The 12,894-nt window shown below is 39.8% G+C and overlaps 1 protein-coding gene across 3 annotated transcripts in view; it reads right to left on the bottom strand.

The window, feature by feature from the left end:
- MICU2 (mitochondrial calcium uptake 2) overlaps window positions 1-12,894 on the bottom strand; it is a gene marked incomplete at its 5' end in the record, with an annotated part of 142,055 nt that overhangs the window by 31,902 nt on the left and 97,259 nt on the right. For 2 of the 3 annotated variants that reach the window (XM_080340416.1, XM_080340418.1), the window contains 3 exons: window positions 2,462-2,509; window positions 6,763-6,838; window positions 6,952-6,983. In XM_080340416.1, coding sequence (XP_080196542.1) covers window positions 2,462-2,509; window positions 6,763-6,838; window positions 6,952-6,983 — 156 coding nt within the window. The remainder of the gene's footprint in view (window positions 1-2,461; window positions 2,510-6,762; window positions 6,839-6,951; window positions 6,984-12,894) is intronic. The other variant, XM_080340417.1, reaches the window with a different exon arrangement.

Genomic DNA, 12,894 nt, shown 5'->3' with positions numbered 1-12,894 from the left:
TGTGTTCGTAAAGCAAGCATAGTTCAAAGACTACCTCAGATATATTTGTATTTAATTAGAATCAGGCAAAACTTCAAAATCTGAACAGAAGACCTTCATCTCAGCGGTGAGTGCAGGTTACACTTTGGTACTTCCCCTGCAACCATTCCTATGTTGACCAAGCTGTCAACCTGTGTGACTGGCCAACTGAAACGAACCCTTGAGTCAAGGTGACAATTTCAGCTCCTGGGCTCCTTCACCAGAAGCTCCATTAACCAATTGCTGGAAATTAAATTCAGTACAGCACGGCAAGAAAACAGATAATGATGATACAAGGCAGACAAAAAAGAGAAAAGGGGATCACAGGGAGCAAAATAAAGCCTTTGTCTGCCGCAAAATTACGTTTTCAAGTTCAGTGTTGTTACAGACAGTGCTTTTGTATGACGGGAAGCACAGTTTGGTCAGTAATGCCCTGGAACCGGGACTCTGGAATCTGGTGACTCTTTCCCTGTTTCTCTGTTGCTCTGTTGGTGACTTAGGAGAAGTCATTTAAATATTAATGGCTGCTTCAAGAAATCTCACATTAATTCTCACTAGTGAGAAAGACAGGTTGTGTAACTGGGGCCTGACATGGGATGCTTGTTAGGCCAAGATGGAGGCACTAATGCTTGCTGACATTTGCTTTCAAACTGATCGGTACGATAACCCTCTGTGTAACCAAAGCAGCGACATTAGCACTGCATTTTTATCCTGCATCAAAAAGTGCCTTTGTTTTTGCAGTTCAACACATTCTTATATAAATTCTGTGAAAACATAATGTCACTTGATTGTCTGGAGAAGTGGAACAACTTGCTCTGATACTGCTTCAATTTTCTAATTGTTTCAGCCAATAAATCTGCATGAGCTGCCACAGATTTTCAAAGAAATAGAATCTTTGGCACCTATTTCTGCAACTTTAATTAAGGTATTCTTCCAAAGTTATAATGTGGTTGTGCTTTTTGCCTTTTTAAAAAATCCCTCTTCTTTGACAAATATTTTAAGATCAGATTCCTAGCCAGGCTAGACTCTTACATTATTTCTGATTTTAAAAAACACTTGAATACATGGTGTAACTCATGTTTGAGTTATGTGCAGCACTGGTGAAATCACTACTGGTGAAACTATATTTGTATGGTAAATAGGGTATATTAATTTACATATAGTATGTAATATTGTGTACTAGTTGAAGCTCCTAGTATGAACGGATGCAGTTCTGCTAAGAAATGACATCAGTTGTAAAAGGTTTATGGCAATGGTGTGGGAAGTGTGTACCCACAATCACAGTCTGTGAAGACCGGACTCTGGAGACCATCACTACTTCTTCTTACTACACCATAACAGAGTGGATTTCTAGAGCAAGGAAAACCTGTAAATTTGTTTAGGGCCCTGATGCAGGTCATGAGGCTCCAGCATCTACGGTCCATTGGGATAAGAACAACTGTTTTTTTCTCTCCTTTCCCCATCGACTGATACCACGAGATCTAGTGTGCTTGGTTTTGGCCCTTGCTTGAAATGCTAGATCTGTGTAAGTCAGTCAAACAAGACTGCATGTGGACTATTACATGGACATGCATGTGGATTTTTTCACCACTAGTCTATGGGTCTCACTGTGTGATGCTCATTGCACTAATCTTAGTATTTTTGCAGCACCACCTACACTTCATCAGAACATCCCAGGGAGGTGGCAAGCATGGCACAGAGTAAGCATGGCTGAGGAAACCCAGAAAACCCAAGATCACTCCCACACATATTCAAAAAATGCCTGCTGTTTGCCCATAAAAGCAAATACCAAACAAAAAAAGGGGTTTTTAAAAGTATCTGACAGAGAAAAAGGAAGGAGGCCAAGCAGGGGGCAGAGATACATGCAAAATACTTGGAGGAAATAAAGTCAAAAGGAGCACAGCAAAATATATAAAGGATTAAAAAGTCAAAACACAAGACACTGCAGAAATCTGCTGCTTATGTATATCATCCATTGTATATCTAGACACATGAATATTAGGTAACAACCTTTCAGACACCATAACAGCTTTTACACCACTGCAAGAGCTACAAAGGTAACATCTTATTGTCCAAAATGACTAAAACTATAGTCCTGAAGACAATTTATTCATCTTCCTCCACTGTTCTTCTTCCCCTTATTATGTGGTCCTGTAACCAATGTTTCCCCTTTCTTAAAGTCTCCTGAAAGACTTTATTGATCCCATGGTGCAGGGATCATCATGAGTTTTGAAGTACTGCGATGGACTAATGATGACACTATGGAAGTAAGTTGTAATTAATTCAAGTTACATCCATTTATATGAATGCCTTATCACTCTATATACAATAGTTCTCTATGTTTTACTATAATGCAAACATTTAGAAGTATCAGAAAAAGTTCCTGGAAAGTTGTTAGCAGCTGAGTATTTATGCATAAGTATTTTAAATATGTAGTACTTACTTGTAAGGATTGTCAGCAAAAATAGGTACTCTGCATAAGATATCAACCCTGAAATGAAAGAGTTAAAAAATTACCTACCAAAAAAACTTATGGTAAGACTTGAAAGATCAAATCTTATAAATATAAAAAACGTAGCGTAACATCATATTAAATAGGTTATTAAAGTAAGCCACATTATTATTTAATAAAGTTTTTACTTCTGTTTTTAGTGCTCTGAAGGTAAAATTCCCTATCCAGAGACTCATCAATGTCCACGTCTAATCAAGAAAGTAAGGTTTATTTGGTATTAATAAAAGGCCTGCATTAAATCTTCGGATTCTCACTGAAAACATTCAATATTTATATAAAAGGCAAATAAATTAAATGCGCTTTGTCACATTTAGTACCTGGGAGGAGAACTACTCTGAGGTTCCCCTGAAGGATCAAAGTCCTGCATCCCTTGGCAGGCTCGCAGAGGCGGGAACAGCCTCTCTCCCATCCTCAGGGGAACGTGGCAACGCGCAGAGCTGCCAAGTGCGAGATGGTGCTGATAGTGCGGCTGGGAGCCTGCCAGGAGGAGCCTGCTTTTCCTTTTTCTTCTTTTTCTTTTTAAAGAGGAACATGTCCTTTCTACAAGGTGAAAGTATTTCCCCCCCTTTGAAGGAAAATTCCAGTGTTTTCCTTTGAAACACCGCCTTAAGTGAAAAGCCTGAACAAACACAAAGATGTGATAGCGTCAAAATAGAGCGGACGAGCTAAAGATAGAGAGAGCCTAACGAGGGTGGTTAAACAACAGAATCTGAACCATCTGCCCTGCTATAATGTTTGGAGAAAAAACGTAAAGGGCTTTTTTATAAATCACTTTTCAAAATAGCTGAGCTACTTTTAACCCGTGAGCTAAACATTGTATAATGCTGAAGCTGCTTAAAATAATGAAGTTCAAACATGCCTATCTGTGCAAAGATAAACTATTTTTTATAATTTATATTTAGTTAATTGATAGATAAGGAATCCACTTAAGCTTCAGCGATAAACAATTAACTTCTGATAAATTACTATGTGAAGCCAATGACATTTGTATTTGACCTCAGATAGCGACTTAACACTTTGAGTTTTAAGTACTAGAGTTTAGAAACATTAAATTGCTGAATGCAAGAGTCTGAAAATCTGAGAACAAGTCTTAGCTAAAGACAGACCTAATGCTGATCCTGTTGCCAGCTCACTCTGGCTCCACATCTCAGTTTTCCTCTCCATCAAAATTGGGCTATTCACTCTGTTATCCAGCATGCATCACGTGTATATCAGCACAGTACTACAGTCATACCATACACTGTGGAAATAAAAAATACTTCTCTCTCAAATATTTAGTTCTGCTTTCAAGTTTTAGGGTTACTGCCATTGCAAGTATGTAAATTATTATTTGTATTGCTGTAAAACTTGGAATCATGGTCCAATACAAAGTGTCCAGGATTTATACAAATTCAAAACCAACCAAACAGAAAGAACTCCTACCCCAGTTTTTTAGCTTATACGCCTAAGTATAAGACAAGATACAAAAATGGATAGAAAGGAATAAGGAAGGAAAAGAAATAAAGCAAATAGTGTGATGGGCAGTGATGAAGGTTCCTGCTCCCTAATTTTGGTTTTTTTGAGTGTCACAGCAAAAGAACGTTTAAAGGGCGAATATACAGAAAGACTAGGAGGTAACGAGTTTTAGCTATTTGGGTAGACAGGGAACACTGTACCTCATAAAAATTTGCAGAAAGAATCTGCAAAATTTATATTGAGTGGGCAGGATGTAAAGAAAAGACAAGACCCTGCCGACTGGCTCCAGGGAGAACCATGGTGGCTCTATTCCCTTGAATTGCAGAGGGCTGGAAAGAAGAGCCTTGCAAGAAACGGCAGGGGCGAGACATAGACTTTGCTTTCATCATCTTATTGTCAGCAGACTGAAAAGTCCCTACAGAGAAATAGGTAAAAATATAATTAAAATATATAAAAAAATTTCTTCATTGTACTTTAAAATTTGTCCCAGTGCCTTAAAGCAATTCCACAGCCTGTCTGACATTTTCTGGCAGACTGCTTATACTAAAATAATTTGAGATAATGTATTTTAAGTTGTGGACTTGTTTCCATAAAAATTCTTGATTTTATTGTCCTTTTTCTAACTGTAGTGAAGGGCCAATTTACCTTATCCATAAAGTAAATGAAATATTTTGGTAATTTTCTTTTTATTCTACAGTAATCATTACAAAGTTACTCAAATTAAAAGATGCAATGCAACAAATTAAAAAAAAATACAAAATTATATTAATGTTCCAAGCAAATTTTGAAAGATGAAGGCTTCACATACTGCTGAATGACTCAGCATACTTTGCAGCTAAATATTTGCAGTTGGCACTGGCAAAATACTGTCATTTTCTAACACCAAATGAGCCTTCCCTATCCCTCCCTGGAAGTCTCTAACTTCAAACTTTATAGCAAATGCTGACAGTACAATATTGTTATTGCTGAATAAATCACAACTATTCCAACGAAATATGACATGAATTTTAAAACTGCCCACTAGAAGGCAGGATTCCCTAGCGTTACATTTAACTAACTGGACTGGTGACAGTTTCCCCTCTTCTTGATATTTAAAGAACAATTTGAAGGTAGCTAAAATAGTCTCAGCTAAGCAGCAGAACAGGTGTAGATTCATTATTCTGGTACCTGTAAAAGCAGTATTTAATACATAAGCATTTACATTTTAAAAATGTATTAATAATGCATCTCAAAGCAAAAGCACTGAAGTCACTAAAGAGGCATCATGATGAAAAACTGCAAAAACTCTGCCTGTTGTGCAGACATCAGGATGACTGCACGGAATATTCCTTATCATCTCCAACTCCTGCCCGACCCTTGAAGGACAGAGCACACAGTCTCAGTCCTAAGCAAGGGGAGATCAATGCCTTGCCTGGCACGCAGAAGATGCCAGGTTGAGCGTATGATCGAGCCTCCTGCTGCCAAGCAGTCGTCTGGCAGAAGTGCAGCAAAGGAGGCTGTGCTGATCTGCTCTTTTCACTTTCTGTTAGTGGATTCCCGGTTTTCCCAGGCAGAGTGATTTGGGGATTTGCTGTGTCAATCACTAGAAAAAGAAAGGCTCTAAAAAAGCTGGGATGGAGAAAGAATATCCAAGAATTAAAGGCTGGGAATCTTTTTAAACCCAGTCCTGGGAGAGCACATGATGATTAGAAATTTGAAAAGGCAGGGAATGACTATTCAGTACAAAATCCAGCCTTCCCTAGGACAGGAAAAAAATGTTCAACTCATTCAGAGATGTTTCGGGGCTGCTGGGGCTTGCAGGAGTGGACCGACGAGCAAGGTGCTCAGCTGAAGACCCTTCCACGTCTGCACAAGGATGGAAGAAAGGAACCGCAGACAGGACCATGAGGCCGAAGGGCAGGAAAACGCTGCGTGTGGAGGCCGAGGGCTGCGCTGCCGTGGGAGCCGCGGCTGTGCCCGGGGATCTGCTGCGCACACAGAGCACGGCTCGGGCCGGCCAAGGAATGGCAGCACTGCAAAGGCAGCTTTGTCTTCCAGAAACGTCCACGGGATGAGAGACTCCAGCTGAACTCTACGATACATGAAGCTTGTGAATAGACGCTGTCAGTCTTTCTCATTAGCTTGGGGATTTCAGTCTTTGTTACTGGTGAAATGGTTAATTACTCATCTATTTGGCTTCCTTGATACTCTTATTTGTTTTCTCCCTTCAATTAATTTATGCTAATGAGGTGTTTATTTGGTGTTCCTTAATTCCCCGTTGTTATACAAACAATATTCGAGCTCTCAGAGTTTTCTCTTTATGTAGCCTGATATAAGGTGGAAATGCTGGGTGAAAAGAAACTGAAGCACACTGGTGCTGTGCAGGGGCTACCGAGATTTCAAAGAGGGAGAAATAAGTTCAACTGCTCTCAGAGTCAGGGATACCACCTTACATAACAGATACGAACTTTATTTTTATTCTCTGTTTCTGTGCAGCTTATTAACAACGACTCTTAGAAATCCATTTTGTGCTGAAGTCATCCTTTAGCCCCTTTCTCTTCTCTGAGTAGGGCTTCTGATTTCTCACATGACTCCTCCTGCACCTCAGAAGGCTTCCATCCCCAGCCCTGCCTCTTTACTGTCTCTTGCATAACTGAGAGATTTGCCAAGGAGGCAGCTACTGGCTAGATAGGAACAAAGTCAAATCCATGAAACCTTCTTTAAAAATACACTTGATTCATACCATATAATAAGATTAAAAGCAAGATGTATTTTTCAGTATCAAAAGTGCTTGTTACCTTTATCACCAAGCTCTCTGAAAAAGGTCGGTCCTGGTTTAGCTTTGGCAACACACAGCAGTGCAGCATCTACCTCCTTTAAAGACACAAATGAGAAAATATAAAGGCAGTTTTGAAGGAGAAGTATATTCAGTTGAGTAACAGAAAGAATGTAAGTTTTTTTAAGAAGGAAAGGAACATTTTGCTTACCTTTTTTGTCAGTTTCTTGGCCGAGCCTTTACCTATAATAAAAAAAAAAATAATAATTCAGTAACAAACTGACTTTAAACTTTGATCAGGTTCTGTGGCATTTCTTCAGATTTTTATGGGAAAATGCTAAGTAATATGAAACAGAATATTTTGCAGCAGGCAGTTTGTTTCTAATTCCCACAATGATCAAGAAAGCACAACATTTAAAAATAATATAAGCAATCTGTTCAAATGTTCTTGCAACCTAGATGAAACCACAGACCACTCTGGTATCCATGACTGACTTACTAGTGCGATTTTGCATGGGCTACAAATGTAGTATAGATTCCATAGCAAGATTATACAGTAAGAAACAACTGTAGAATTTACAAAGTGATTTGCATGCACAAATAATAACCCTTCAAGTGCAGGCTGAGTATGCAAAAGTTAAGACTTACTAAAAAAGATCAAAAATAATTAAAAGGTAGATGTTTCTATTAAGCAGAAGTAAACGGAACAATTCTGCCTACTGAAACAGCATCAGATGAAACCACACAAACTCCCAAGTGCTTATGAGTGGGCTCAAGTCTATACACTCTAATAGGGGAGCCACTGGTAGTAGTACTGTGTAAATCACCCTTTTGAGGAGCTATGATTTACTGTCAGTGGAACATTTCAGCTGGTTAGGCCTGGACCGCAGAAACCCTGCAGTCATGGACTGGCAGGAGCTGAGCTCCATCCCTTCTCAGTCCATCTGCCCTATCACACCAGTTTGCCTCCTCAGCATTCCTCCTCATACAGATCTTAAAACCCTGCGTCCTTCACTCTTACCACTCTCAGCCCATCGCTCCCTTCCTCCATCACCAGTTCCTCTGGATTTCAGCCAGCCATTCCTTCCTATTTATTCACGCTGTGTAAGCACAAGGCGAGCTGCTCGCCTTTGCTCTGAGGCCCGTGCCCCTGCGTGCAGCAGCCGGCTTTGCTCCCCACTCAGACTGCAGGGCTTACTCTGCTGCTTCACGGGCATCCTGCATCTGAAGGGTCCCCAGCACAGCGCTGCTGTTTGGAAACGGACACGATGGAGGTGGGCAGCTGTCAACAAACTTCTACTAAGCATTTTCACAGGCCCATAATTTAGCCAGACAGAGGTGCATTCTCAGTAAAACAGCGAATTTCCATAATGCTGGGAGAAGACATGTCCTGCTGCAGGGCTACTCCTCTGGCAACTTTTGGCTTTGACAGGGGAAGCTGCTGGAACATCTCCACCTGCAACAGTGCATTTTTCAGCACAGGCAAACCAGTGCCCTGGCCTCTGCTCCCTGAATGGGCAGTAACAATTTTGCTGATAAATTCCTCTCCCCACCCCCCTCCCCCCAAATCAGCCTAAGGCAGACACCTGGCACATAACATTTTAACCCAAATGTTTAAGTCTGACAAAAGTTATAAGCAACTAAAATTAGGGTTTTAATACTGGAGTGTTGAGTGACCCCAGCAACAGGTGTTGCCAGCACCACCTGTTCCTGGGGATGAATACATTTTTGTGTAGTGCGTGTACACACATTTACACCCACATGCATGCTCATATATAAAACTACATAGATAGATACCTTCTAGCTCAAAGGACGTATGAAGTCCTCTACTTTGCCTCATTTGAAATAAAAGAAGTCAGACTAATGACAGCCTGGAAGAACAAGCAAAAATCACTACATCCAGTAAGGCTGAGTCCTGAGCAGTGCAATGGAACACCACAGTGCAACCCTCTTCACTGCTGCAGAGCTTTTTAATTATTGGCTTTTTAGCAAATTGAGTGATTCAGATCTCAGCTTTAAAATGTTGCCGCCTCCATGCAGCACATTTAAATGTGGAATTAAACTACAGCAGCTTTTTCAGCTCTGGGAGACCCACATAGTAAGAAGCATTATAGGAGGGAATCAGTCAGGCTGCAGTTCCGCAAAAAACAGCATCTGATAGAAAAAAGGGAAAACCACTCCGTAATGACTTTCATTGTAAATGCTCTCAATAGTTGTTGTCTGTATTGAAGACATCATGCACCCTTATTCAGCTAAGGGCAGCTCCACTGATTCCATTCTCCTGGTGGCTTCAAGAGCATCATATCTGAGATGGCAACTGCTTCCACAGTGGTGTACATAGGGCAGTAAGCTTTTGCCAGGTTCCAGGAGGATGACGAAGGGAGACAAGCTGAACTCTGCGAGCTGGAACAGCAAAGGCATGAACAATTGATGCAAGGTAAGGAAAAAGCACTAGGAGCTACAGCTGAGACACTAGTTGGTCAAGTTTGTGAGGCTCTATACTCGGTTAATTAAGTTTCTCTTCTTTGTGTTGTATTCAGCACAGGAACTCTGAAATACTTCAGCTACCCCGTTTTAGGGAATGAATCCTCAATGAGAATTGCTCTATCACATTAAAAACTAAGAGATTGAAGGAAAGTCTGTTGTAGACATATGGACTCTCTTTTCACCAGCCAGCAGTCACAACTGCAACCACCTAGAGGTCATACAAACGACTGCGACAGCCGTCAACATCTGCCCTCTTGCATTCAGCTACGGCCACTCTCCAGAGGACTGACATGACAACTGACCTGTTTCAGAGATGAAAAGACAGTGACAGCAATGATACAGAGGTGCTTGTGTTACCCTTGGCTGAGGAACCTTGGCATGGGCGAAGGGAATGGTGGAGGGGACGCAGCCTTGGCCAAGGGGCAGAAGACAACACTCACATCGCACAAAGTGAGTGAGAGTCAGTCCTTGCCACGACTGACTGCACAAGGGGCTACTGCTACAATAAAAGAGGAAAAAAGGCAGGAGGGAAAGGCCCAGATTGAGAGATAAACAAAAGACATTTCTACTTTTCTAAGCAGTAAATGCAGCAGAGCAATAAATGCCTTTTAATGGTGCTTTTCTCAAATGGACTTCAAAATCAAGATTTAATAACCTAGTCAAATGAAAATGGCACACAGATGTTAGCAACCTTGTGGACTGGTAGGCCAGGAATTTTTTTGAAAAAAATGACATTTGGGACCCCAGTGTTATTCTTCATATTGCTGTTTGTGTAAATTATTAGAATACAATCTTATAACAATGTAATAATTTAAACTGTAGAATGAGTTTCCTCCAATAATTACTTGAATATTTTCTAAGAATTTAATCCAGTTATATTCTATCGGTATTGTCACCATACAAAACCATCTGTGAAGACTCCAATCTCAGTTTTCACTTGGAAACATTAGCTACTTTTATTGTAGCACTCGTAATATTCCTTGAATATTAATTTAGCTCTTGGTGCTTATTCTCTGCATTTATTCACTTCCTAACAATGAGATTCCTTTAGACACCAACAAGGAAAGCTCTGTTAATATCACACACTACCATATCAAATGTGCAGCCTTCTGAAAAAACAGGTCTTTTAAGACCTTGTCTACAATAATTAGGAAAAGAAGGTTAATGCCCCTTCACAGAAAATGCCCTGCAAAGGTATGAACAGTTTTCTTAGCCAGTTCAGACACTGCAAATAAAAATATATCTTCCATTCTATCAATTAAATCTTGGTGCTGTCATTCCTGACACATGACTACAAATATATCAGGATCTAAGTCTTTGAGGAACACAGACAATGGTTACAATTATTAGGAACTATTTCATCGAATAAGATCTGTACAATCTATAGTTTTATACTTTTATTGTTTTACCTTGATAGATTCTTACTAATAGGTGAATTAATAACATGTTAGAAAACTTGTTTCTAGTAGTAAGTCTCACTTTGGTATCAGAAAAAGAAACTTGGAATTTTTATTGTTCTGAACTTGAATGAATGAAAAGAAAAACTCCCCCCCAACAGATCTGCCAAGTGATGGAATTCTGGATGAAAGCATGAGTATTTTCAAGGGTCTCTACACATTTTACAGATGCTATCATCTCATTTTTACCATCTACAGCAGATCCATGAAACAACGAGGTACAGACACACCTTTCACAGACAAAAAGCCATTTTAGCTTTTTTAAGTTGAGTGAATACCAAGTCTACTTAGAAGCAAATTCTGTGCTGTTAGCCAAGAAAGTTAGCTGACAACTGTAATTGAGAAAACACTGCCAAGAGCAGCTACGTCAGCCTTAATTTGCCCTTGGCAAACCCGGATATTTTGTCACATACACTTCTTACAATAGAAGTGCTTCCATCATCTATCAGTTTTTTACACTAAGATGCAGAATGAAACCAACATCAATGTTAGAATTAACATTAGGAAAGGGCTGAACTAAGCAAGTACCCACTTGCATTCACTAACACCCATTTACACTTGTATAGCTAAGGAGAGGCTTAGATCTGTCAAAAGACGTTTAGAGCCAAAGAACGAACAAAATCACTAAGATCAACCATTATAACAATAATCAAATGCCAAAGCAAGAGCAGAGAATCATAGAATGTCCTGAGTTGGAAGGGACCCACAAGGATCATCAAGTCCAACTCCTGTCCCTACATATGACAACCCCACAGTTCACACCACGTGTCTGAGGGTGTTGTCCAGTCTCTTCTTGAACACTGTCAGGCTTGGGGCTGTGACACCTCCCTGGGGAGCCTGTTCCAGTGCTCCAGCACCCTCTGCATGAAGAACCTTTTCCTAATGTCCAACCTAAACCTCCCCTGGCACATCTTCCTGCCTTAGTTACTGCTATCTGCCAGCAAACATAATTTTACATATTTGCAAGATTGCTCTATTTTTATAATATGGAAATTAAAACTAATATTTGAATCAATCTTTCTTCACAGACTTATCTTCAAATGGGAACAGAATAAAACAGGTGTATTTTCCTAGGAAGACAATAAACTCCTGTCCCATTTATCAGCAAAGTCACTGAGATAGTTTGACCAGGATCTCTTTTAAGCTCCATTTCAGATAGACACAGTGATAAACAAGTGAAAAAAAAAATTGTTGTCCCATTTTTTTTAAATTTTAGATAGTAACCATTGCTATCTTTGCTGAAGCTTGGCAAGTTCAAAGTCATACTGGGGTACTAGGAAAGTAGAGAATAACATTAAGTATGTTACAATTCAAGCAAACTCTGATTCTGCAAAACAATGAGTGAAACAAACCTTTTAAACTGGAAGGGATTTCAGCACAGTTGCAACGTGTGGGCAGGTTCAGGGGGTTTTAAAACCCAAACCCATGTGCGCAGCTCACGCTGTGGCCTTTAAAGCAGAGCCCACTCTGCAGCCTCGCCTGCCAGAGGAACAAGAATTCAGATTTCTCCCTTTCAGCCGGCTGCCAGCTTTCACACAGGCTGGACTCTGAGAATCTGCCCCTGAACCATGGCAAGCTGGGTTAGAGAGACCCTGTTAAAATTTTAGCTTAAATTAGCTTGAAACAGAAGATCACGGAAATTAGATAGCTTGTATTTCATTCCTCTCTCAGATATTTTTTATGATACTGGACAAGTACCTCATCTCAACAAGGTGTCCTTTGTTTGCCGGCTGCATTTACTTTCTCAGCTCTTTCAAGCTCCTCTCTGCACTTATGAAGTGTTTACTCCTAATAAGCAAATAATGTAAAGGGCAAAAATTTAAGGCAGTAATTAGTTCATTAAGGCCTCTTTTTGAAATATTAGTGATATTGGAGATAAATCAAGAATAGCAAAACAAACTAAAGCTTTTTGAAAGCATGACAAACCAAGAGGTCAGATTCCTATGCTAGCTCCTGGCAAACCAATAACTGAATAATAAATGAGTGTGCCATTTAAATGAATTAAGATCCACTTCAGCTAGAAAGCTTTTACTGAAGTAATGCATTACTCCATCAAAAGATAATTGATGAAAGTCACTTCAATCACACAAATTAGTGAATTGAACCACCTGAATTAAAATCCAAGTATGCCCAGTGGAAAAGGCAATTTGCAATAATAGAAGCTTCTGATATGCTTTATAAAACAAGCTTTGCATCTGTCCTTCTTTATT

This window comes from Nesoenas mayeri (assembly GCF_963082525.1).
Source record: "Nesoenas mayeri genome assembly, chromosome: 1".
NCBI classification, from domain to species: Eukaryota; Metazoa; Chordata; class Aves; order Columbiformes; family Columbidae; genus Nesoenas; species Nesoenas mayeri.
Note: the sequence above shows the minus strand (reverse complement) of the source record. Positions and strands in the feature narration are given on the sequence as shown.